This window comes from Vitis vinifera, chromosome 9 (assembly GCF_030704535.1).
Source record: "Vitis vinifera cultivar Pinot Noir 40024 chromosome 9, ASM3070453v1".
Taxonomy (NCBI): Eukaryota; Viridiplantae; Streptophyta; class Magnoliopsida; order Vitales; family Vitaceae; genus Vitis; species Vitis vinifera.
In genome coordinates this window covers 19,424,909-19,451,937 of record NC_081813.1, presented here as the reverse complement: position 1 = coordinate 19,451,937, position 27,029 = coordinate 19,424,909, and the positions used below count along the sequence as shown (strand labels likewise).

The 27,029-nt window shown below is 33.3% G+C and overlaps 1 protein-coding gene across 2 annotated transcripts; it reads right to left on the bottom strand.

Annotated features, from left to right (window-relative positions):
• Positions 1–10,600: 10,600 nt before the first annotated feature.
• On the bottom strand, positions 10,601–15,640 carry LOC100260314 (uncharacterized membrane protein At1g16860). 2 transcript variants are annotated; one of them, XM_002269338.5, is made up of 5 exons: positions 15,226–15,640; positions 12,885–13,854; positions 12,095–12,250; positions 11,748–11,959; positions 10,601–11,068 (listed from the first exon to the last, which is right to left on the bottom strand). In XM_002269338.5, the coding sequence occupies exons 2-5, from the start codon at positions 13,773–13,775 to the stop codon at positions 10,876–10,878; spliced, it is 1,452 nt and encodes a 483-aa protein (XP_002269374.1). In that variant the 5' UTR covers positions 13,776–13,854; positions 15,226–15,640; the 3' UTR covers positions 10,601–10,875. The 2 variants fall into 2 exon arrangements, with proteins under 2 accessions (XP_002269374.1, XP_010655125.1); XM_010656823.3 differs by having other exon boundaries at positions 14,630–15,566.
• Positions 15,641–27,029: the final 11,389 nt, after the last annotated feature.

The following is a 27,029-nucleotide window of genomic DNA, read 5'->3' as shown; positions in this document are numbered from 1 at the left end:
TCACTCATAAAGGAAATTGGTATGTGTGACTTGTTTACTACAAGGAGAAAATGTGCAATCTTGGTATTCAAACATTGTAGTTTATTTACTAGGTAAATATAAGAGCAAGATGAGGAAAAAGGAAGTATGCAATTCAAGATACGCAATTTGAATTTCAAGAGTATGAATTGTGTTTTATCAGAATTTTAAAATTTATGAAAAAAAAATCGTCTCATAAAAAGTCAAATTGTTATTGTTTGTGTTTAAGGAAAATTTTTATGAACCAACCAACAACTCCTTATTTTACTTGTTCTTTAGTGTTGTTTATTGTGTTAATTCATTTTTGTGTAGAAAAATAAATAATATAGATGTCACACAATATGGTGTGTATTGCATTTTTTCTAGTAGGAAATTTTGTTTGCAAATAGAATGAAGTTTCTCTAGTATTCTCACCTTTTAAGCTGCTATTAATTGGAGGGTTATGTGAATTTTGATTTCGTATCTAGAAATAGCTTTCACACCAACATATGGAGTCATAAAAGTTAGGCATTATTTTGTGCATGCGGTTATTTAGTTGTTTAATTTTCTTCATTTTTTTCTTCATGAAACTATGAAACTGAAGGATTTGTCAAATGTAAGTGAAAAAATGATTTCTAGTCCACTATGATATATTTTGTTTATTAGATCAGTATGCTACTAAAATCTTCTTTCTTGTTTGGGTTATTACCAACTAAAGGTATTGGATCTTTATATGTTGTAGAGTTTTCGATTGTTGGTGTTGTGACAAAGGGCCATCTGTATCATGTGAGTGCTATCAATACCTTTTCCAGTGATCTTTTAATTTTATTTTTGTTGATCTATTATTTAAGCTATGTTTGGTTCCCAGAAAATTTGGGGGAAAATGCAAGAGAAAGAAAATACAAAGGAAAAGTAGAAGGAAAGAAAAAGTGAAAGAAAATAAAAAATAGAATAAAAGTTGATAAATTATTTTTTTTGTTACTTCTAACTCATTTTATATATTTTTACTCATCAATATAAAGATTAAATAATTTAAAAATACATGAGTTTTTAATTAGTTTTAATTATATTTGATTTTCTTTTATATTTTTCATAAGACAACCAAACATGAAAAAAATCATTTTCCTTTACATTTTTTTTTCTTTCCTTAGTATTTTCCGGGAACCAAACATAACCTTATATTTTTCCATATCCTTCATTGTAATATATTATTTTCGTCAAATATATGTTGTTCAAACCCCATACTTGATTGTCCTTTTGGTAGGTCCTAGTCAAAGCTAGAATATAATTCTCTTCGGGTGAGAATAAACCACAAAGTTTGGATCAAATATTTTCTGCCTTCCTATTGAATCTGATAGAATTTAAATACATAAAATTCAACCACTTCTTACAAGTAAGGAAACAACTACTCAACACGTTGCAAATAAGTAGCTATAACTACATGACCCACTCCTTCCACTCCTTTGCAAATATGTGAACGTTGAGAACAACTTGGACTAAGTCTTTGACAACACATTTTTGACAGCACATCCATCTTCCCATGCACAATCTGTCCTCCTTACACGTACCATGGATTTCTAATAAGCACACATTAAGAATGTCTTGGCTTATCATTGCCCCATTCTTTCAGTCGAACCTTGTCCTCAAGGTTGAAGTTAATATACTTGTTGCGTAGTTCTTGGGTATTTTCCCGCGTAGCATATTCTTTTGGAAGCTTTTTCCACTGGACAAGGCTTTTTTAACAAAACTTGACCCTTTATTAACCCACCTAGTATCCAAAATAGCTTTAGGTTTCATAATAATCTTACCATCATTAGTTAGGGATGGCAACTTAGTGTTTGTGGCCTTAGTCTCCCCTACCAGCCTTTTAAGCAGTGAAACATGAAAAACAGGGTGAATTCGGGAACCTTTAGGCAACTTGAGTTTGTAAGCTACCTTTCCAACCTTTTCTTCAATTTGGTATGTGATTACTACTCAAAAAATGCTATTTCATAGCTTGTAATTAACTATTTTAAACACTTTTGAGTAGTAGTTATCACCTTTTAACCCAATTAACATATTAAGGACCCTTGCAATCAATTCTAATTAAATTGTGTTAAGTTTTGGTGTTTTGATAGCTTTTTGATCACCAAAGCAATCCGAGATTGAGGAGAGTTCTTTGGAATCCATGGAAAAAGATGTCTGGACAGGGCATCCGGACACACCATCGGAAGACAGCGGAACGTGGGTTGTGGTAGGCTGTCGGAATGACGTAGCAAGGCTTGTGCACTTTAGCCAATGATCCGGATAACATATCCGGATAGGATATGCTATCGTCCGGGGTGTGATGATCGCGAGTGCCGTGTGCTTCTCCCTGAGGGAGTTCGGATAGGGGAGCGCGCCACATATCCTCTTAGAGAATTCGGATAGAGTTGCTCCGGATAGCGATGCGCGCTCCATGTCATCAGGAGGAGAGGTCCCTACACCTTGCACACACAGACGGCCCCCTTGCGACGTGTGGCATCGTACATTCCACCCGGATGTATCACATCCGGAATTCTTCTCCACTGACATTCCATTCGGATATTTCGCATCTGACGCTTGACGCTGGATGGGAAAGGAGAGCGTTTCAACTTTCCTGGTCAGACATATCCGGATCCTCTGATAGCGCTTACCCGGAGAGTTTCGCAGCCATTTTTTGCATAGTGCCGCGATATTCTCCTAAAGCTTCCCGATATTTGCGACCGACATTTTGAGATATTTTGCTTTAGATATTTGATGTCTAAATCCCCAAACTCTTCTTGTAACCCACCAATTATAGGATTCCTTAGTTATTAAGTTTGGAAAAAGGATGAATAACCTTATATATATTATTATTGTAATTTTCATATAAATATCTCTCGGGAGCCTGTTCTCAGGGGGACGACGCATTTTTTGTATAGTTTTCAAAGGAAGAAAAATACAGAACTTTGCTCTACTTTACCTTCCCATTTTGATTGTATTTTCTTACTAGCCAAATAAGCTTTGAGGATGTTTCTTCAGAGAATGAGTGACTAGACTTTTAGTTCCTTGGAGTTAAGGTTGCCGGGAAAGGTTCCAAGTGCAAGAATTAGTAGCTTTGTGGTTTCAGCCATTAATGAAGAGAAAGTGTGATCCTTTAATGATTTCTATGTTTTTAGTTAACTTAAAACACCTTCAATTCACTTGAGCCAACACTTGGTAAGGCAAGTGATCTCCGTCCATGGAGATGCACTAGTTTACCTCTTGCGAGCTTTTGGGAAGTGACTTGAAGGTAGGATTTTCTAGAATTGCCAACACTTGGTAAGCTTTTAGACTCTAAGGAGACATCCATTAGTTATCTCTTGCGAGCTTGAGAAGGGAAGTCCAAAGTTAAAGATCACCTTGAATGGCAAATGCTAGGTGAGAGGTACGAGCCATTGCAAGTTGCATCAATGAGAGGGAATTAGAGCTGAAATCCATTTAAAGGATACATCTGTACAACACCGGTTAGAGAATTGACTATATGTTAATTCTCTAATGCGAGGATATGAACCAAATGACCGGAGCTCTGTTTTTACATGAGAAACCTCCCCTGTGAACCTAAACCTCCAAGGAATGTTTTTCTTCATAAGTAATTTCCATTACTTCCTTTGCCGTTAGCTTAAACCTAAACCTTTTTCAATCAAAGTTTGTGTTTTATTTCTTAAGCTAACCTTGAAATGAAAAAGCACCAATTCACTTTGAATTGGTATCATTTATGAATTGAAAACCCTTCCCGGTGAATGATCTTAGAGCCACTATGTTATAGTAGCTTTGTCTTTGCTACCCTAGTTCATGGTATAATAGGTTATAAATTTTATTGATTACTCCCTCAATCAAGGAGCACCAGCTGGACATGAATCAGCTGATACACCAATTGGGCACGAATCTTGGTATGGGCCATAAAAGCGACTGGCCAACTTTTGGTATGCCCTCCTATAGATATTTTGTTGGCAATAAGGATGGAGTTTAAGGAAGACCAAATCCCCACTTGGAATTCCATGTCCATTCTTTTTGAATTTGCCACTTGTTTCATTCGATTAACTGCTGCATGTAAATTAATCTTGAGCTGCTGTAAAATGGCATTTCGAGATACCAATGTCTAGTCCACCTTATTCACATAAGATGCTCCAACTTGATAGTTCATAATACTTGGTGCTGGTCTCCTATAGAGAGCTTGAAAAGGGGTCATCCCAATAGAGGAGTGGTATGTAGTGTTGTACCAAAATTTAGCCCATGGAAGAAAAGAACTCCATTTTCGAGGTTGTTGAGAAACAAAACAGCGAAGATATTGCTCGACACACCTGTTAACTACCTCAGATTGTCTGTCGGTTTGGGGATGATAGGCAGAGCTCATGTGCAGCTTAGTACTCGACATTTTGAAGAATTCATGCCAAAAGTGACTTATGAAAATAGGATCTCTGTCACTAATAATTGATTTTGGCAAGCCATGAAGCTTGACAATCCCTTCCACAAATTTTTCAGCTACCATTTTGTCGTGTAAGGATGCGACAAAGCTAAAAAATGAGCTGATTTACTCAGGCGGTCCACTACAACAAAATAGTGCTTTTGCCATTAGATGGTGGTAATCCCTCAATAAAATCCATGGTGATGTCGTCCCAAACTTGGCAAGGGATGGGCAATGGTTGAAGAAGACCAGCTGGAGATAAAGTTTCTGCTTTATTCTTTTGGAAAACAGTGCATGAGATTACATATTGTTGAATCACCTTATGCATTGATGGCCAATAGAATTGTTGTGTCAATCGCTTGTATGTTCTCAATACCCCAGAATGTCCTCCATATGGTGAGTCATGGAATTCCTGCAATAACTTATTGACAAGTTGGGAATTAGGAGGAATTACTACACGGTTTTTGTAACATACCAAACCATTCTGCCACTTGTAAGGTGCTCCAGGATTTGCAGTGGCAAGCTTGCCAATTCAGACCATGTAGGGATGCTCGTTGGCTTCCTTCTTGATTGCATTCCACAAAAATGTTTGAGGGACAAAAAGAGTATTAAGGCTAGGGCTGCCTATTACTCTTGACAAAGCATCAGCAGCAGAATTCTCCCTTCCCGGTTTGTAAGTGATCTCATAGTCATACCCCAACAATTTGGATACCCACTTTTGTTGTTCTAGCGTCACTATGCGTTGCTCCATTAAATACTTGAGGCTGCGTTGGTCAGTTTGGATGTAGAATTTTCGGCCCAACAAGTAAGGCCGCCAAGTTCGAATAGCTTGAACAATGGCAAACATTTCTTTGGCATAGGTAGACCATGATTGCTTAGTGATTCCCAAGGCTCGACTCATGAATGCTATGGGTCTCCCTTGTTGAGTTAACACTGCTCCAATGCCAGCACTTGAAGCATCAAATTCAATGACTAATGGTTCATTAAAATTAGGCATAGCAAGGGTAGGAGTAGAAGTCATGGCTTGCTTCAAAGCCTTGAATGCATTCTCTGCTTCTTTCGTCCATCTAAATTGCCCATTTTTTAAGAGGTTAGTGAGTGGCCGAGCTATAACTCCACAATTGTAGACGAACTTTCTGTAATAACCTGTAAGACCTAAGAATCCTCGCAAGTTAGAGACATTAATGGGTCTAGACCAATTAAGCATAGCCTTAATTTTCCCTTGGTCCACCTTAACACCTTGTGGAGTTACAATGTGACCCAAATATTCAACTTCTTTCTGGTCGAAAGCACACTTGCCAAGCTTGATGAAAAATTTGTGATGCCTTAATATTTCAAAAGCCTTTTTAACATGTTCAATATGCATGATCCAATTGGGGCTATAAATTAGAATATCATAAAAAAAAAAAAAACTAACACAAATTTTCTAAGATATGGTCGAAATATTGAATTCATATTAGCCTGAAAAGTTGAAGGAGCATTACATAAGCCAAAAGGGCATAACCACATATTCATAATGACCATTGTGTGTACGAAAAACAGTTTTGTGAATGTCTAATGGGTGTACTCGTACCTGGTGATAACTTGATCAGAGATCAAGTTTAGTAAAGAAGGTTGCCCCATATAGTTCGTCAAGCATATCATCAACAGTTGGAATAAGAAATCTATCCTTGATGGTTACAACATTAAGGACTCTATAGTCAGTACAAAAATGCCAAGTTCCATATTTCTTTTTTACTAATAGAACAGGTGAAGAGAATGGACTTGTGCTAGACCTTGTTAGCCACAATTTTAACATCTCATGAACTTGTTTTTCTATTTCAGCTTTTTGAAAGTAGGCATACCTGTATGGCCGGACATTAATTGGCTCAGTCCCTTATTTGAGATTGATGTGGTGATCTATATCCCTTTTTGGTGGAAGCTGCTTTGGTTCCTGATAAATGTCCTCAAATTTTTGTAACAACTACTACATTTTTGGTTGAATTCTTTGAGGCACTTCTTCCATGGCTGCATGTAGACAGACGGCGAATATGGAGTTTCCCTGCTTTATCTCTTTTGAAATGGTTTTGAATTTCTTAGGCTGGATTGGTTGGTTTTCAATTCCTTCTAGTTGATGACGTTGGTCCTTCCACGAAAACTCCATTGTCATTATTTTCTAATCACCAATCACCATGCCCAATTGTTCAAGCTAGTGGACTCCTAACACCATATCCAACCCAATCAGCGGTAATGAATAAAGAGTTAAGGTAAATGGAATACCTTGCAATAGGACTGAAACATTTTCAAATCTCCCTTGGCACTTTAGAGGATCACCATTAGCCACTTTCAGATTAAAGGGTTCAGTTGGCACCACCAGTAATTGCAATAGTTCAGCTATCCTCTCATTGATGAAATTGTGGGTTGATCCACTATCAATAAGAACAATCAGTTCATGGGGTCCCACTTTAGCCGAGACTCGCATGGTTCTGGCTATTGACCACCCAGTGAGAGCATGGAGTGAAATTTCAGGTTCTCCTCGAAGGTGGGTGTGAGCTCCCTCTTCATCATTTTCCTCTTTGTCATAGTTTCCTTCAAGTAAGAGTAACTACGGTCCTTTGCATTTGTGCCCTGGTGCAAATTTCTCATCGCAATTAAAACAAAGACCTTGAGCACGCCTCCTTTGCATCTCAGCCCAAGTGAGTCGTTTTATTGGTGAAAGGGTCTTCATTTTCGTCGGAGAAGAGCCAATAATGGTCCTGCTGAATGGACATGTAGCCGTCTCATGACGGTTCACCTACTCATCTTGCATCCTAGCTAGACTGATGGCTTCCTTCAAGGATTTTGGCTTAAACATCCGAATCCCATATGCTATTTCAATTGTAAGACCTCCCATAAATGTGTCAACCAATGCCTTTTGAGTCCACCCTTGAACTCTATTCCCCAATCTCTCAAATTCCCTTTGGTACTCACGGAAGGATCCCGTTTGTCTTATTTTTGATAAAGACTCATCAAAGTCTTCACAATCTGTTGGACCAAAGCGAGACCATAATTCCTCTACGAAAATGTCCCACGTCACCTCCTCCCCTTCCTCATGATAAGCCCTGTGCAACCACTGCCACCATTGATTTGCCTCCCCTTCCAAATGAAAGGAAGCCAAAGACACCTTTTGTGTTTCCAAAGTGCCCTGGTATTCAAAGAATTGGTCGACACACGTAAACCATTCTATTGGGTCATCGCCACTTTACTTGGGAAATTCAAGCTTGGCCAACTTAGAGGAAAACATTGGTCGTCCCCCTTCTGTGTTTTCACAAGAGCGACCATAAGAAGACTATCCAATGCATTCGTTGATGTTGCTAGAGGTTGGTTCTTGCCTTGTACTCAAAACTTCAAAGATCTTACTAATAGCATTCTCTAGCTGATGTAGTTTGTCATTAACACCCAGCTCCATTATGCTCAAATTAGCTTAAAGCCCCCCAAGACCCACTTCTAAATTCTCAATTCTTTCTTTGTTGGTGGCTATAATGTATAGCTCTGATACCACTGATAGGTTCTAGATAAAGCCAAAATATAATTATCTTCGGGTGAGATTAAACCACAAAGTTTGGATCAAATATTTTCTGCCTTCCTATTGAATCTGATAGAATTTAAATACATAAAATTCAACCACTTCCTACAAATAAGGAAACAACTACTCAACACGTTGCAAATAAGTAGCTATAACTGCATGACCCACTCCTTCCACTTCTTTGCAAATATGTGAATGTTGAGAACAACTTGGACTAAGTCTTTGACAACACATTTTTGATAGCACATCCATATTCCCATGCATAGTCTGTCCTCCTTACACGTACCATGAATTTCTAATAGGCACATGTTGAGAACGTCTTGGCTTATCACCTTTGACTCACTCTCTTTCTTTTGTAGCATGTTGATGTCTTTGTTCTAATAAAGTGTAAGACAAAATATATATATATATATATATATATATATATATATATATATATATATATTTCCAATAGCAATGGACAACATTCGACATAAAAGAAAAGAACATATTCCAACAACATGCACACATGATACAAATTCTGCACTTTTTGTTAACTGTTGGAAAACTTGAATTTCAACCTTAAGGGATTCCCTTTTATTCCCACATTTTTCAACTTCATCTCAATGCTCCTTGAACGTAGCTGAAGCTGCTTAAGTCCTGTTGTTCGACCAAAAATTCATTTATGTTATTGCAAGGTTGTTAATGAGAAAAAAAAAAATGCTATTGTGGAGATGGGATTCAGGGACTTATCTAGTTGGCATGTTGGGAGTTGTGGTATGAGTTATGCCATTGGATAATTTCAAACTACAACATAGCATACCATCGTTATTGAAGAACATGTAAGCTTGGTTATAGGCATCCCCTCGAATGTCGTCGACGTTGTAGTACATAATAGGAGAGCGATGTCGAATCGCACATACAACCTCACTTTGTTGTAGCAAAACCTAGAGAACTTGCCAATGGGTGATGAATTTAAGAAAACATTCATCATTTTTGCATATGGTAAACATAATCATACCTAGAGTTATTATTTAGACTTAGGTACCTAAAGATAATTCTTGAATTTAAGATTACTACTATTCTCTAATACTACAATAACTATTCTTTAAATATGGTCAGTGGCTCTAGAATCTATTCACCATGAGTTGGTGGAATCTACCACTAAATAAGATTCAACTCAAAGTGAATGAAACCTACCTTTTGATCTTTTCAAGAACTTAGAATATCCCTTCTTCCAATGACCCTTCTTACTACAAAGAGAACACTTACTGTTTCTTTTACTCTTTCCTTATCTAACCTTGTTATTTCCTTGCTTAGTATTCTCAAAAGTGTCTTCTTATTCTTGAATAGCAACTTCCAATTTTAAATGAACAATACTTGGAAAATAACTTCTCATGAAAATTTATTTTCTATAAGAAAATCTAAAATAACCCATTTTTAAAATTATTTTAATTCCAAATATCATGTAAAATAAACATATGCAAAATAAGAAAATAAAATAACCAAAAAATTCTCATGACCTTAAGGATCTTGTTGCATATATTATAATTCAAATATCAAAAGCATTATCCATTGTTATTTTAATTTAACAAAATAAAATAAAAATAAAATATTCAAAGTCATATAAAAAATGTTAAAAAGAATAAAATACATTAAAAATGATATAAAAGTTATATGTTGTTTTCTATCATTCATGTGGAATAAATTTTTTAATAATATACGTAGGTGGAAATAAAGAAATTAAAAAAAAAAATTAAAGTTTGTATTTGTATGATCATTATATACTACATAAATGGATGAGTATCATAGTGGAAATTGAGTACTATCGAGGTATGAAATAAATGGTTAGGGATACTTTAGGAAATAAAATAAGTGCAAAAAATTTATATTTAATGAAAGTTGTTTGCCATGAATGAAAATTAAAGCCTATTTGATAATTATTTTTAAAAATAATTTTGAAAAATAATTGTTCTTTAACTTTCATAGAACAGAAGTCTATTTAAAAATTTAAAATGTTTTTAACCCATTTTAATATTTTTAAAAATAATTTTTATATGTAATATTTTTTTAAATCATTCTATATATTTATACAATTATTTCTTAAAATAACCCTTAGAAAATAAGTGGAAAAAAAAAACACAACTAAAAGGTGTTATTTAAAAACATCATATTTTCTTAAGAATAGAAAATAATTTTTGATTGTCAAACATATTTTTAGTGTTTTTTGTTTTGAAGAAAAAAAAACTATTCTAAAAAACACTTACCAAATTGACCCTATTATTTATCCGGATGTGACACAAAATTAAAAATATATATGTCCTGTTGATAGAGAGATCTTAAGAAAATCTTAGATGCAAAGTTATCGGTTTCAAAAATATTTATTTAGGAAGAAGCAACTATCAAAGGAAAAATAATTGAGAAGATGACAAATGTGTTGTGCTAAAAACAAGAAAAAATATCAGTAAGAGTCAACAATGGAGGCTCCTGAAGGGTCTATCTGCAAGAATCATTGAATTCTAGCATGGGATATGCTGAATGCATTCTGGGCAACAATTCTAACTACCTGCAAGATGAACATAATTTCCAGCAATGAACCAATAACCAGAATGGACGAAGGTTTCAGCATGCCAAGAGGAGGGAACAAGACGATATACTCAATATCTTGGACTTCTTTTTTTTCTTTCTTTCCAAACATAACACAATCTACCCAAACAAGTGGAATCCCCACTGCATCAAGCCAACCCCATTACAAAAGCTGTCAAGCCCCAGGGACAAAAACACCAAATTGGAGGAAAATAAGAAGGTGAACCCAAAAAACTATACATTAAGGAAAAGAACACCATTACCATTATCTTAAATCTATGAAGAACATCACTAATACTTATCAATCTGGCAACACTTGAAGAAGTTCATGTTGGGTGTGGTACTAGACTGGTATAACATCGATCTTTGATGTGTCTTCGCATCTCAGAACTATACCCTCAAGGCTGGCAGGGAAGATGCATTTGGTCCATTGGCATCCTGTTGTGAATGGCTCGGGTGGAGGGACAATCATAAGAACATTTTCGTTCCTCTGAACTACTCCCATTACACTCACTGTGCTTCCTTCTTTGACGTACCTGCATAGACAGCAATTGCAGTTTTAGAAGGTTCATAGGTACTGAAAAATTGGCTTAAAACTACAAGCTGTGTGGTTGTGACACAAGGCTTCACTGCTAGTGCAGCATGCAGAGTATGCTTCAACTCTATAAACCCATCTTAGAGACAGGAGTATAACTCATACTAATCCTGGATGCAAAAATGGATGTATCTCGATCATGTAAACATTGATTATATACACTGAACGCATAAAAGAAATACCAAGGGCCTGCCTGGGAATGTTTTCAAAGACAGTTCTTAAAAAGTAGTTTTTGAAAATGGTTCTTACAAATAGTTTTAATTGTTTTTAAAAACAAAATTTTATTTGGAAACTTAAATATGAAGACTGTTTTCTCAGCTTACTCTATGAAGGTACTGTATACTTATGTACTGTACACAAGTTCTCAAAGTATTTTCCATATTTCTAATTATTGCTCAGAACATTTTATGGAAAAACAACTGAAAGCACCTGAAATTTGTTTTAAAAAACATGTTTTTAGACCAAATTATCAAAAAACTGTTTTTCGTCAAAAGTTAAATGTGTTTTCAAGGAGAGAATATTATTTCAAGAACAATTTCCAATTAGGCCCCAAGTATTTTTCATTGGAATAAGCTAACAAGTTACATGAAGTTGAATCTTCAATAAAAGAGTATTTTTACCCTTCTTTCAATCGCATCATACGATCGTCAGATGAAAGGTTCCTCTCTCCCAGCCACCTGATGAATTCGGGAGACAACTCTTTGTTCTCTGCATTGACATCAACGACAAAAGAGTCATCAACATAAGGGGTCACCCTTGCACCATAGCCAGTCTTTACCAATGCTCTCAAACCAGACTGAAAGTCAGAGATGTAGAAGTCAACCACATGACTCTGCAAAACAACATAAAAGGAGGGTTCAATCAATGGTGTGAAATTCAAGAGCTCAAGGACAAGATTACTTTTTAAAATGTCAAGGATAAGACAATTATTTATCCCAATATTTGAAGTTAGTATTTTAGGGCTCACCTCTAGTGATCTGAGTCCCCATGTAAAACGGCGATGAGTAGGGTTGGCAGCTTTTGAATCCCATCCTCGATATTCATATAAACTTGTCGATGTATAAACACATCTAGGAGCTTTTTGGAAAGATGACTCAAGAGGGACATTTCCACATGTGACCACCTTCAAGAATCAAACCCATAATTACTTACAATCTTGTCATAAAATTTTATTTAAAGCATATGTAAGTAAGCAAGTAAACAATAAACAAAAGCACCTCTACAAGAGGAACACCAACCAATTGATCAGCCCATATTGAATATATAAATTGCATATAAAGAAACAGTTGTGTGTGAATGCATGTGCATGTACGAAAGATACTGGTGTCAAAAGAAAAATTAAAAATGATCACTAGCATCATTTAAAGTTAACATATATGATGTTGAATCTTTGCATTTATAGGATTGGCCATTAAATTGTCATATTATTGGATCATTGAATATTTTATTGTGGAATGGAGAAGCCAACCTCTGTGCTACGAGGCACCCTGTGTGTGTTAAGTAGTCCTTGTCTTTCTAGTCCTAGGTTCACTCTCTTTCTATACACTTGTCATTACTCTCCTTTCAGTTTGCTCCAAACCAAAAAGTTTATTTTGTCGCATATACACAGATGAAACTCATTCAATTTTAAGGAAAATAAAAGATAAGGACACAGAAACTAGAAAAAGCAATCAAGTTAAAACCGTTTTCAAGTACCAATGAAGCATTAGCAGATAAAGATATATAGACATCAGATCGGAAATGAATAAATTACATACCCCAGAGACCTTCACATATTGCCCGTCTTTCGCGGTTCTTAGCTCAGAATCTGGGTAATGAGAAATGAAACCAATTGTAGCTCTCCTTCCCCAACAAGTATTCCAAGTGAATAATGCAACAACGATGCCAAATAGAACCACGACAACAACAAGGAGAATGGCGTTATGGACTGCTCCAAGAATAAATCCACCAGCGATGAAACCCATCACAAATATCAGAATAATTGACCACAGTATCAGCTTTGGAAAGTTCCTCTTGAAGGAGAAATCATCATCTTGGCTAAGTGTAGTCACAGCAGGGTTGTGAGCAATGGAGATGCTGTGTGTTTTGAGTGATCCCATGGAGTCCTGAGGACCAGATACCTTCCGTGGGGCTCCAGAGGAATTCAATGGACCGGAAGAGATGGGCCCGGATGTGATCAGACCTGTTGTAGGGAGAAGAGGACCCGAATTCTGGCGGGCAGCTGGTGTCCCTCCACCAGATTGAGGGCCGGATGACTTCTTCGCAGGATCTCCTTGTCTATTCAGTGGTCCAGAATTTGACCTCTTCACTGAAGCTGAACCAGATATTCCTGCAGAAGAAACAGGACCTGAATTGGTATAGACAGCCCGAGCTGCAGCATTAGATGTGACCGGTCCGGAATGCGAAGCAGCACCTCCAAAAGATCCAGTCCTTGAAGGAGCACTGTTTAGAGGTCCAGATTTCCTAGTCTTGGAGCCTTCCATTTGGATATCAAACATTTTCGCCAGTTCCCCTGACTTCTTGATATCGCCGCCAGTATAGGGCATTGCAGTTGAGCTCATTGTGGGCATCCTTTCCTTTTGCTGCTCGGGCCGGCCTGATACATAAAGGCCATTGCTGAGCTGATGAGAAGGGATTCTGGAACCCATCAGGCTTCTTTAAGTGACGCACAAGAAAGCACCAAGAGACACCAATTGTATCTATACTGATGCAATTTTCAAAGTAGGCCTAGGGAATAAACACGAGACCGTTAGAAACTACAAAAAAAAGCCATACCAAGAAGCAAGCATCACAAAAATCTCGACATACACCTGTATCCACCCACAAGAACAAACAGAACAGGGGACCAGAGAATCAAGGTTACATGTAGAAGATGATAGTAACACTCCATGAAATGATAACACGCAAAAAGCTTGAGAAGGGACTAATGTAATACTTGATGTGATTTCCATTAAATGCCATTATCTGTACAGACCCAGGTTCAGACCTTTCCAGGAGCAGGAACTTGGTCTTCACCCACTCGCAACTAGCATCTAATAAACGGATTACTGTCTAGGAAGAAATTAATTCTAGATACAATTCTAGGGTTACACATCAGCTAAAAATAAAATGTGGATTCCCAGTTGAACTGAAACCCATGACATAAGAACCAAACCCCATAACTTCAAATGAAGATCAAGTTCAAATTTGTTAACCCAAGCTCATGATTTCACAAAATGGATGAAAAGGGAAAAAACTTGCATGTTTTTCAAAATTTAAGGCCAATTTTGAGGACATTTATGTGATGATGAAGCTGATTAATATGATATAAAATATATTGAACCAACTTTCTATAACAGGATCTGCAAACCAAAATTACCCATTCTGACTAAAACTTCTATACAAAGATGTGAATGCATATAAATTGAGAAAAAGCATAAAGATTAAAAAGACTAACTCATTAATGATTACTGCAATAGGTAAGGCGAGATGTTTGAAATCATAAAAGAGAAACAAATCATACCCAAGATCAGAGGATCCAAAAACAGTAACTCAAACTTCAGAAAATACAAAGGAGTCAAGCTTGACATGAGATTAAACCCAAATGGGATAGATCAGAGTCACCAAAACCAGCTCAAGTCAAAGGCATCAACAAAGGAAACAGGCCCAAGCTCTTCACTAAGCATCAATATCACAGATGAGAGAGCAAACCCAGAAAGATTCACCAAGACCCTCTGTTTGACTGCTGAGAAAAAAGCGAAAAGACAAAACAAAACATTTGAATTTCTTTGGTTTTCCAACATCTTCTCAGCAACCCAAATGACCAAAAAGGAGTCAGCGTAAGAATCTTCCATTTTAAGGAAAAGGGCATCGCAGAAACGACGTCGTTTTGGGACACCTACCATTCAAAGCACCATGTTCCACAACTCAAATCAAAGAACAAATAGCGACCCAGATCACCCTTTTGGACCAAAAACATGAAAATGAATAGGATCTGACCAAGTATGCAGAAATTTCAGGCGTAGCAGACAGAACAGAAGCAGAGGGCAGAGCTAAAATGGGAACAAAAACAACATTTTTCCGTTGTGCACTGTATCTATACTGATATATGGAGCATACCAGTAGGGGAGGAGCAGAAGCTGAATCATGGATCATGGGGAAATCATCAGAGACAGTGGCAGTAGTGGTATCACTGGTTCCATCTCCATTACAAACCGCAACTCTCTCTCTTTCACAGAGCCGCAGTAATTAGTGGGTTGTCTGCTGCTGCAAAAACCTTGAAATAAAGAAATGTTTCCAAGGAAAAATGTTTGATTTTCTCATTTGCTTTTAATTTCATGGTTGTGTTCAATGTCAAAAAGCTTTTCACCTAATTTTACTTTTATATATCTATATTTGATTCATTAGGTTTTAGGTCAAATAAGGATAGATTCTTATGGTTGGTTTTTGCAAAATCATGATTTGAAGGTCTTTCCTAATGCGAGGGCCCATGAGCTGGTTTGGCTTTGACTCCATTTCATGTATATTATCTTCTAGAATTAGTAGGAAATAAAAACTTCTTATAGGCTACAAAATAAATTTATAGCCATTGAAATTAATATTAACTCCCCCATTATATTAACAAAACGTAAAAGGTTTCGGAAAATTGAATAATTTAGTATCTTAGGTCTTGTTTGACAATAATTTTTAAAAATAATTTTATATTCTTCAAAACAAAAAATTAAGAAATAAAACATAGAATGTTTTTTGTTTTTTATTTTTTAAAAACAAAAAATATGATATTTTTAGATAATATTTTTTAGGGATATTTTTAAAAATAATTATACATTTTAAAAATAATAAAAATAAGTTAAAAATACTTTTGATTTTTAAACAAACTTTTGTTTTATGAAATATTAGATAATAGTTCTCAAAAATTATTTTTCAGAATTATGTCTTAAAAAAATTATCAAATAAGGTCTTGATTAACTAATCAAATAGTAGAAGTAACTAAAGTAATGATAAATCTAGTGGATAAAATAGATTCTATGAAATCTAGCAAAAAAAAAAAAAGCCCTTTATAATCTTCCATAAGTTTGATTAATGGATCATTTAATTGATGATCATCTCAAAATCTACTATTTTGCTAAATCAAAAATCCATGTTAGGGTTTTTAGTATGGTGGAAGTTCAACATCCCATAAGTACTTTTTGAAGGGATTTGTTGTAGAATTTATCAAAGGAATTTATGAGTTTAGGGTTATTGCATTTTAAAAAGGCCTTTTAAAATATATAAATAAATATATAATTTTTTTATCTCATAAAATCACAAGATAATTGTAAAGTTATAGCCTCACTCCTTGGTAAAAGCTATTATAATGCAAAAAGAGCTTTTAACTCCAATATTTTCTAGGGGGAATTATGTAAATATGTAGTATTTAGGAATTAAAGAAGAAAATAGAACCCAAAAAAGGCTCCTTCATGGATAGTGCATTTTTGCCCCAAAAAATCCTCATTTCATGCATTGGAATAGTGCCTTCCCCACTTTGCCCGAAAATGCCCTTGTGGTGTTTTTTTTTGGCTAGCACCCATACCAGCCAACAATCTCATGTGGCAACCACATCAACCTCTTCATTGCCCTTGAAAAGGTTACCCAACCACCAATTTAAATATGTTGTATTGTATTGAATCAATATAGTAGCATAGGCAGCGATATTCTACCAACATTGTGATGTAGTCATTTACATATCATGCATGTTGTGTTTTACCACTATTTGCACCGCATTTTACTGATATTCCTCCCATGTAAATGGTGAGGGAACAAATTAAACCTACAGTTCCAAATGGAGACTTATGTGGATCATCTTCTTTGGTGTCAATTAGTACATACAAGTTTAGTTGCAACAATATAGAAGATTGGTATGCCTCATTACTATGACTTATGTATGAATGTTCTTCATTTGCATAACATTTTTTTATTGTTTAATTTATATAGATGCTTGTCTTGATGATGTATAAATAAAAGCTTTAGTATCTAAAGAAATATCATCCTCAACCAATTGCACAAAACGAAGGGGGCATTGTGGAGACATAACATAAAGCATCAATGGGAATGACACATATATGTCTACTTCAATGGTTTTTACTTGTGGAGAATGAAAATATATTTAAGTTGTATGGTCTGGACGACTAGTCCATTCCAATGTAAATTGGCATTTAAGGGAATAATTTTGCAGTCATGTCGCTGGTAGAAAACCTAAGTAGATAATATTAAGATTGTGTTCATGTTTATGTCTAGATACAGACATTGTTAAATTAGTGATTATTAATATCTCCTTTTAAAAACATAGAAAAAGAAAACAACTCATATGCAGGGAACATGCATATATACCATGTTAGCATCTCCAACCATACAAAGCAGCAAGAAACCATTTTCATATTCATCTTATAAAAGGTTTTTGCATTTGGAGAATGAGAAATCAAAAAATGTAGAGTCCATTAATAATACTAAAATGGATTGACATAAGCAGTGAGAGCTAGAGAGAGAGTTAGTCACATCATTATAGGAATAATCCACATAATAACAAGTGTGGCAGCACATCCCATGCAAAATACTATGATGAAATTATAGCCTTGTAATCCTTTCATTGCACCATTATTGTTGGCAGCAGTTGCATTCTCAATCATTTGTCCTTCTGGTGCCATAATAGTAAACAATATATTAATCTAAAAGTAACATTAAAGGTAACTAAAGATACCTCTTCATTTAGCATAGTCGACTAACATTAAGTTTGTGGTTGTGAATGCTATAGCCTGGGATGCATTTTTAAGTTGGTGCTAACAATACTATTGACAAACTTTGAAACCTTGAAGGTAAAGCAATTGGTATTACAATTATACCAAATTATTCATGTATATGTATGTATATATATATGGCTCATATGGTAGTTACAATAAATGTACTCAAATTATGAGTTACCATGCCACTATGGTCAATAGTACAATGTAAAATACACACTTAGTTGAGAATGAGCAATAGTGGTAGCAACCATTATAAGTTATTAACCAAACATTGAAACACCCCTAAATGACATGAGAACCACCTTTACAAGTCCTTGTAGAAACAGTACCACTGTTTGAACCTAAAGGTAACAATGAATGTAACTGAAGGTACCACATTATACAATGCATAACCATATATTCACACACCCAATAAGTAGCAAAAGGAAAATTATATAGCTTAATCATTAAATTGAGGAACACAAAGAAGCATGACATGTAATCATGTTTTGTCTCATCATTTAAAATATTGAAACCTTTCTATAAAGCAGTTGGTACTAAAAAAAATAGATGTATATTCTTCATATATGTGTATACATTTATATATGGTCCATATGGTAGTTACAATAAATGGTAACATAATGATGTACCATGCCTGTGTGGTCAAATTTTTATATGAAAAACTTATCAATAGTACAATATAACACACACACACTCAATTGGTTGTAGCAAAAAACCATTATAAGGTATTCATCAAACAATGAAACACCACTAAATAACATGAGAACCACCTTTATAACTCTTTGTACAAACAATACCACTTTGTGTACCTAAAGGTAATAATGAATGTAATTGAATGTACCTTCAAACAATGCGTTACCATATATTCACATACTAAGTCAACAACAAATGCAAAATTATATAGCTGATTCATTAAGGAATACAGAGAAATCAAATATTGGTCGATTGATTTTTCTGATTTATCGCATCAAAACACAATTTATAACCTAATTCACTATTCTAGAGTAGCTTGTACCCGATCGAAAAGTGGTTTTAGTACAAACTACTGTAATATAGTGGTTTTTAGGTGTCGTCCACCAGGATAGATTGTTCTCGATAATTAAGGCTTGAATGAGATGAGAATAAATGATTTTGATAAAGTGAAATTGATTTGAAAATTCATGGTGAAAAATCAATTTAACAATGGTTTCTAATTGAGAAGAACAATGGAATGTGAAATAAAAGAAAATTAATAGGAAATGGAATTCTCGAAGTTAGAATTTTCTAGAAAATAAATTTCATGGTGAATAGATATTGAGATCTAATTTTTATCAAGTTAGATTGAAAACCTAAATTTTCATCTAAACCGATTTTTGATTTAGCTTTAGGTCTAGATCTAATTTATCTTCAAAATAGGTTATTTAATCCAAGAGATCAATTCAAATCATATATTCAATTCATCTTAAATTATCTTCCAATGATTCACACAATGAAACTATTCAATCTCATCAAATCTAGCTTTAAGAATTTAATGAATCTACTTAGTTTGCATTGTAGAAGTTATCTAAGACAATTCGAAGAGAAAAATCCCCAAAATTCAATTAATCAATCAATTGGATCAAATTACCTTTGTAATTCAATCTCATTTTTCTAATTCAACATGGATCTTGCTTCTAGATCCTCATTCCTCCGAGAAAAATGAGATTTAGCCACTCATGCTTGGAGATTTGGTCTCACAAGGCATGTTTGGCTAGTGAGAAAATGAGAGAAAATGAAGGAAAATAGAGAATTATATTAAGAGATAAAAACTAGAAAAGTCTACAATTAGAAATGTCCCAAAAAGTTTTTTCATGAGAAAATCAAGTTTCTATTTATAGGCCAAGGTCAAGTAAACACTTAGTATCATCTAAGAGGTCTTCCGAAAACTTCTTCATCAAACAATTTGGTGTTTAATAATAAAATGACCATTTCATAAGAGCTCAAGCAATTTCGCATGATTGTGCGAAATTAAAAATGCAGCAACAACAATTTACATCTTTCTGGAGCATTTCACATGACTGTGTGAAATTTTCGCATGATCATGCGAAATCAGCTTTGAAATTCTCTTTGTCTTGCAGCACAAATCCACATTTTGGTCCATTTCGCATAGTTATGCAAAATTTTCGCATGATCATGCGAAATGAAAATATTCGATTTTTAAGTTTTCTTTTGTCATTTCTTCCATTTTCTTTTTCTTTTTCCACTTCAACTACCTCCAAATCAGCTCAAATCCCTGTCCAAACCAATTGCATTACTGCTTTCATTATGCATTTGGATCATCATCAACATTATTTGTTCTCTTCAATTTGATTATCTCTTTTGTCACCAATTTATCAAAATCATACCTTGAAATGACTCCAAACTTTATAAAACTTGTCAGTAACTCTTGCAAAGGCAACAACATGTTAATCGAGTGTTTTAGGCATAATTACTACTCAAAAGATGTGAAACTCATGAGAATTATTATTTAAAATATGCTCTTTTTGAGTAGTAATCAAATATCTTGCGTAAGGTAGTTCTTAATAGAGATGATAAAACTAACTTTAGGTGCTAAAAGTTAAGCATAATAAATGTGCACTTAATAGTCAATGGTTCCAACTACATAACCTTAAAAAACAACAAATGTATTTGTCTTACTTACATCTAAATAAGTAATGATCCAAGTGATGATAATAATGTTAACTATCTCTAGTAATATTGACTAGAACTAAAAATATTAATTTCATAGTTAGATATTCTAGACAACTGTTTCCCTTGCACGAGCCTAGAAGTGTATGTTAGAAAATACAATTGTAGTGCATATTAATTAGACCAATGTGCACTTAATAACACCCACTTTATTTATATTTACAACCAACAATGTCATTAACTTAAGGGATCAGTATATGATGCACACTAACGTAACAACCACTGTCCAAAAGTGAACTCTTAATCATGCCCTACCTGAAGTTTAGGGCTAATTGGGGAAGAAGAATATGTTCGGGAATAGAGTAGATCAGACTTCATTTGCATCACCATGTATCAATTGAACTGCCAACTTTAATCATTCAAGTCCCATTCTTTCCCATGTGATTGCATACACATAATATTGTAATTGTAAGGAAGAAATATGGATGATTCATTATTCTCACAATAAGAGGTTGGATGAGGATGCCTTACTAGGTCTATAGATCTACTCAAGTCACTTCCATTCTATTTTTACATGTATAGGATGGAGTACATTCCGTAGTAATACCTATAGCACAAAATGGAATTCCACACAATCAAATATTTTCTTTATTATTATATGTTTAATCAACATGAAATAGTCATTTATTTTACTTACACATTATCATGGCCAACTATGTTAGCAAATTGTGGTTTGTAAGTTTTTTATATCCAATTAAGGCCTTAAGGAACATTGAAATCTTCTTGGCTAACTGTATAAAGTGCATGAACTCAACATATGCTGTTGATGATAGGATGTCGATTTGTTTTCCCCAAGATTGAGACATAGCACCACCCATTGGTTAAATTCACATAGTAGGATGAAGTGCTAATATGCAATGTCATGGAAATGAGGGAATGTTAAGCGCATAAGAGAAGTGAAACTATTAAACACAAACATGCAGGAAATTTCAAAAGACACAAAAATTTCTAAATGGCATACCTAGTTGTAATGATCAATTCCCTAAGTGTATGTGGCTAGCTATTTATGAATAAGGGATTTTTTGCATTTAAGGCTATGACAAATGCAGATTCTTGTGTATAACAATTGTGAGAGAAGATTAATATGAACAGTGCATGAATATGAAAGACATGTTAAGGAAATGTAAGTAATAGAGATAATTCAAGTATTACTAATACCCCAAATGATGTTGTGATAAAATGCCTTTGCTCATTATTTCCGTTTAAGGAATTCAAATAAGGGCACACCATATTAATCACCTAAAAAGGGAATGAAGTTAGCTTTGTAATTTTGAAACATGAATGAATATAATTTTAATGTTGAAACAACATGGGTGATCGCAACTAACGCTTGATAGCTAACATTCAACCAACATTACAAATATATGGATTCTATACATTGAATCAAACAAATTACTTCATGTTCACATGCCAGTGCCAAAACAATAAAAATGGTGATCAACATCACTACTAATATCTGGTATATATGTCTATTTAGCAAACATAGTACTTAAACAAAATACCAACTAAACAAAAGTAGATATTCCAGTAGTCAACCCAAAGAAAACATTGTTTTTGGTGTTGCATAAGACCCTACTAAAACTAATAGATGAAACATAAAAAAAAAACTTTTTCTTTATTTTATCTTTATTGTTGAGTTTTGAAGGAAAACTGAAGACTCATCTCTAACACTCAAAGGGGCTTACCTAAATGAAAAAACATCATTATGAAAAAGAAAACCAGGGCAAATACTCACAGAAAATTAAGAACACTAGAATATTTTATTTTTTTAACAATTTAAGTACTTGGCTGGAAATCATAGTGAAAAGGAAAGTCATGTAAGAAGGACATACATGTATGACGGAAGAGAGGAATTTTAAAAAAGATATGTTTTTTTTTCTTATTGGATCTTGGTTGAAACTTTAGATGTTACACTAACTAGAAAAGACACATTGGATGGAAAAATATATTGCTAACCGTGACCAAGATGAAAAATTACATATAGTAGATAGAAAGTGGAATTAAATAGAGTTTTTGAAGTTAAATAGAGTTTTCACGTGTATGCACTCTTAGGTGAGTGTTTCATTGTAAGACAAGAAGATTGTCATGGAACAGAAAAGACCATGCAAGTTGACGAACAAAAATCTAGGAAATAACAATATAATAAATAGGAAACTTGAACTTAACAATTGGCCTACAAGCTTTTGTTAAGTTGATTAGAGTTTTGGCATGTTCAAGTCCTAAATCTAAAACCTATGTAGGGAGGATCTTCTCCATCCCAAAAAAAAAAAAAAAGAGTGAAAGCAAACAACCCAAAGAAAATCATGTAGCCTTTACAAACATATGTCAAAATTTGGAAAAGAGAAAAGACAACTTTCGATGTTTAAAAAACTGAAACAAGACTAAACCACTAGGTCAATACCTTACAAATGCAATTGATTGGTAAAGATCTCATTATTATGATTGAGAATCTTTTAGGAAATAGTGAATGCAACTGATAAATACAAATCCTAAGAAGGTATCAATTTTTTTTAATAAGCAAACAAAATTAATATTAATAGTGCCAATCAAAAAGGGCAAAGCAATTATGTGGGGATTTATATAAGAGATGTTGTTGAAAGAAAAAAGAAACTTCCCTTATATTTTCTAGAACCCAATCCAACCATCCATTCTAACCTAGAATCGCTTCATCCCAATGGATAAAGAGTCCAACACAATTGATTAAACATCAAAGAAAGACAAACATAGAAAGACTCGACATAAGGAACAAAAAAAATGGTACCTTTTACTCCGAACAACAATAAGATTACGATTTATTCTTGTAGCAATGGTCAAGAATTTGAGAGGGGGAAGGTTTCCCACTTTCTTCCTTCCCACCAACACAAAATCAATACTACTGTGAACCTCAAGCATAGATGGAGGAATAGGTAGGTCAGCCTCTTGAACACATTAGGGTTAGGGCTCCACCATAGAAGACCTTTCATCTAGGTTAGGGTTCCATCAAAGAAATCTAAGTAGTTGGGTTTAATTGCTCATTTAAAATTTCATTTTAATGTATGTTTAATTTAGGTTGGGAGAATTATGTATGCTTAAAACTGAGGTTTGGTTTAACATGTATTCTTTTAATTTAAAAGACTCATTATGTTTGAAGAAGTTTTTAATCCAATGGTTGGGTAATTATTTTTTAGCAAATGAAGGAGACTGACGTGGTAGGGGCATTGCCCTTTGGCTGTTGTGGGTGGCAACCAAAAAGGCATCCCAAGGGCATTTTCGGCCAATGTGGGGAGGACATTGTTCTAGTGCATGAAACAATGATTTTTTTATTTTTATTTTTTTGGGAAAAATGCACTACCCATGAAAGAACCTTTTTTAGGTTTTATTTTCTTCTTTAATTCCTAAATGCTGCGTATTTACATAATTCCCTTTTTTTTGCTAATCAAAATGATTTATTAGAAGTAATTAAACACATAAAGAAAGCTTTTATTATAACATATGTTTTAAATCTTCTAAAAAGAAGTCAAAGATTCCTTGCAATAGTAATCTATGAGGTTTAGAAACCCTTTTTAATGCTTTGAAATATTTTTTTATAAAATTTTAAAATCATTTATTTATTTTTAAGAATCATTTGAACTTATTCTTAAAATCCATTTGATAATTATTTTAATTAAAACATTCCTAATTATAATACTTCTTTAAAATAATTTTTAAAAGAATCACTTATCTAGAAATTATTTTTAGTAATTCTCAAAATTTTTAAAGTAATTATCAAAAGCTCGTCAAATACTTTTAGAGTCTATATGTAAGTGTGATTAAAACTAAAAGTACTTTATAATACTTTAAACAAATTTTTCTTATAAAATTAAGCAGTTGGTAAAGTTTTAATTATTATTTTAAAATTTTAAATAATTACTTAATTTTACTAGAAGGGGGCAAATTTCAAAATTTACTATTACTATTTTTTATTTTCAAATTAAATATTTTAATTTTTATTTTATTTTTAAAATATTTACAAATCAAATGAAAGATAAAAAAAATTAACTTTATCATTTTTTGCTTCCATTTTTAATTTTATCTTAAAAATAACAATATATTTTTATATTATTGTATTTTTTAAAATTTGAAAATAAGTTACCCATGAGATGACTAATTAAAGATCGGAGACTACAATATGATTTGTGGTGGTTATGGTTGAGCTTGTAAGGGCAAAGACAATGGAGACTTGGATTTTAGAATAATTGAAGCAAGAAAAAGTCTTCCATGAACATAGAGGGATGCAAAAAGAAAAACATGGGTTGAGTATGTAGTAGATGACATGACATTTGATAAGGGTACTTTTATCTATCCCATTTCATATTCTTATCAATAATTATGTAAAATATGTGATCTTTGAAATCATTATCCAGTCCATCTACCTTTAAAACATAATTGTCCCTATATTTTTTTTCCCGTACATAAACATGAATTTTTAGTAACAACTTAGTTTTACCAAGTTACTTACTATGTTGACTATAGGCTAGCGTTGCCATAAAGAGCATATTTTGTAAGTTTAGAGGTGTTGGTAACCAATTTCTAGAGATTTGGCTGTTGAGTGGCCAACATATGCTTTTTGTAAGTCAAATAAGAACATATTTTAGATGGTTTATGTTTGATCATTTAAAGTTTGTTGCTTTCAATAAGGTTAAAAATTAATTTGAAAACATCAAAAGAGGCTACCTAATTTAAAAAACTATAGGGTGTGACAATGTATTTATTAAAACTATAGGATGTGACAATGTATTTATTAGAAATATCAGGGAGTGTGATTCTAAATTTGTAATCATCCCTATCCATGTAGAAAATTTAGGATATAGTTAGCCAGGAAAATGAAAATAATAAACATTGGTAAAATATATCGATATAAGTTATGTTTGGATAATAAACATTGGTAAACTATATCAATATAAGTTATGTTTGGTTGATTAAATATAACGATAAGGTAAAAGATGGAATAACCCATGCTATTATTACTTATCATATCTTTTTTTTTTTTTTTTTGAGCTATACATCTTTTATAAATCATAAATTTATTTTTCTCATCTATTTTTTTAAATTTTTTTCAAATTTTATATTCCATATTTTGGAAAAAATTTGATTGAAAAAAAATTAAATTATATATATATATATAATATTTTTTATTTATAAATTTTAAATATTTTAATTATAAATATTGTTAAAAAATATATATAAATTACTCATTAAATTGTGGTTTAAAATCACTTATGTTTAATATGGGAAGCTATAATTGTGGCATAAGATTAATGTGTGAATAATAGAAAAACAAACAAGCAAACAAACAAATTATTCTAAAAAGAGAAGGAAGTTAGAGTCATCATCCATTTTTAAATAGTGTTGAAAGTATTGAGAAAACAAAGGAAAATACAAGAAATTAAAATTCTGTTTGGAAAGTGTTATCGGAACAGTATGAGAAATAGTATATGACAACAATTTTTGAAAACTATTCTTTGATGTTTTATAAAATAAAAGTATGTTTGGGAATCTAAAATGTTTTTAACTTGTTTTTTATGTTTTTAAATATGCTTTAAAAATAGCTTTTATATGTGTTATTTTATTTTTACTCGTTATCCATATTTATGTAATTAATTTTTAAAACAACTCTAAAAAAATAAGTGAAAATAATTGAAAACAACCAAAAGATCTTCTCTAAAAACACTATGTTTTCTATTTTTAAGAATAAGAAACTGTTTTCTATTTTTTGGTTATCAAACATAGTTTCCTTATTTTTTTTATTCTAGAAAATAAAAAACTGTTTTTGAAAGCGCTTACCAAAACAAGGCCTAAGGCTTCGCTACTTCTCTTGAATCCTTGATACATTTGGATATGTAAATAAAGAATACACAAGATGAATCAATCAAATGCAACCACCGGCAAAGCAAATATTGAAATATCTAATTATATTGCAATTATGATATGCTAAATATTAAAAAATAGGCAACAATTTATCCTTAATTGGTTATAGGGTTAATCTTGTATTTTCTCTAATAGCCCCCCTCAAGTTAGTGTGGTTGGTGACAACACATTTAACTTGGCTTGAAGTCTATGGAATAATACAACAAACAATGATTTGGTGAATATATTAACAATCCGATCAATGCTTGGCACATGTTGAACTGATAAGGACCCTATGAGGACCTTTTCTCGAACAAAATACAATTCAATTTCCAGATGTTTAGTTCTAAAATGTAGGACAAAATTAGCACTTAATGAGACAACACTTAGATAGTCACACCAAAGAATTGAAACTTTATTTTACATAAATCTAAGCTCTTTGAGAAGAGCCTAAATTCAAACCATTTTTGTTTTAGTATTAGCTAGGCTTCTACATTCAACCTTAGTGCTTGATCTTGAGATTGCAATTTGCTTCTTCAACCTCCAAGTAATAGAACTATTGCCAAGAAAGAT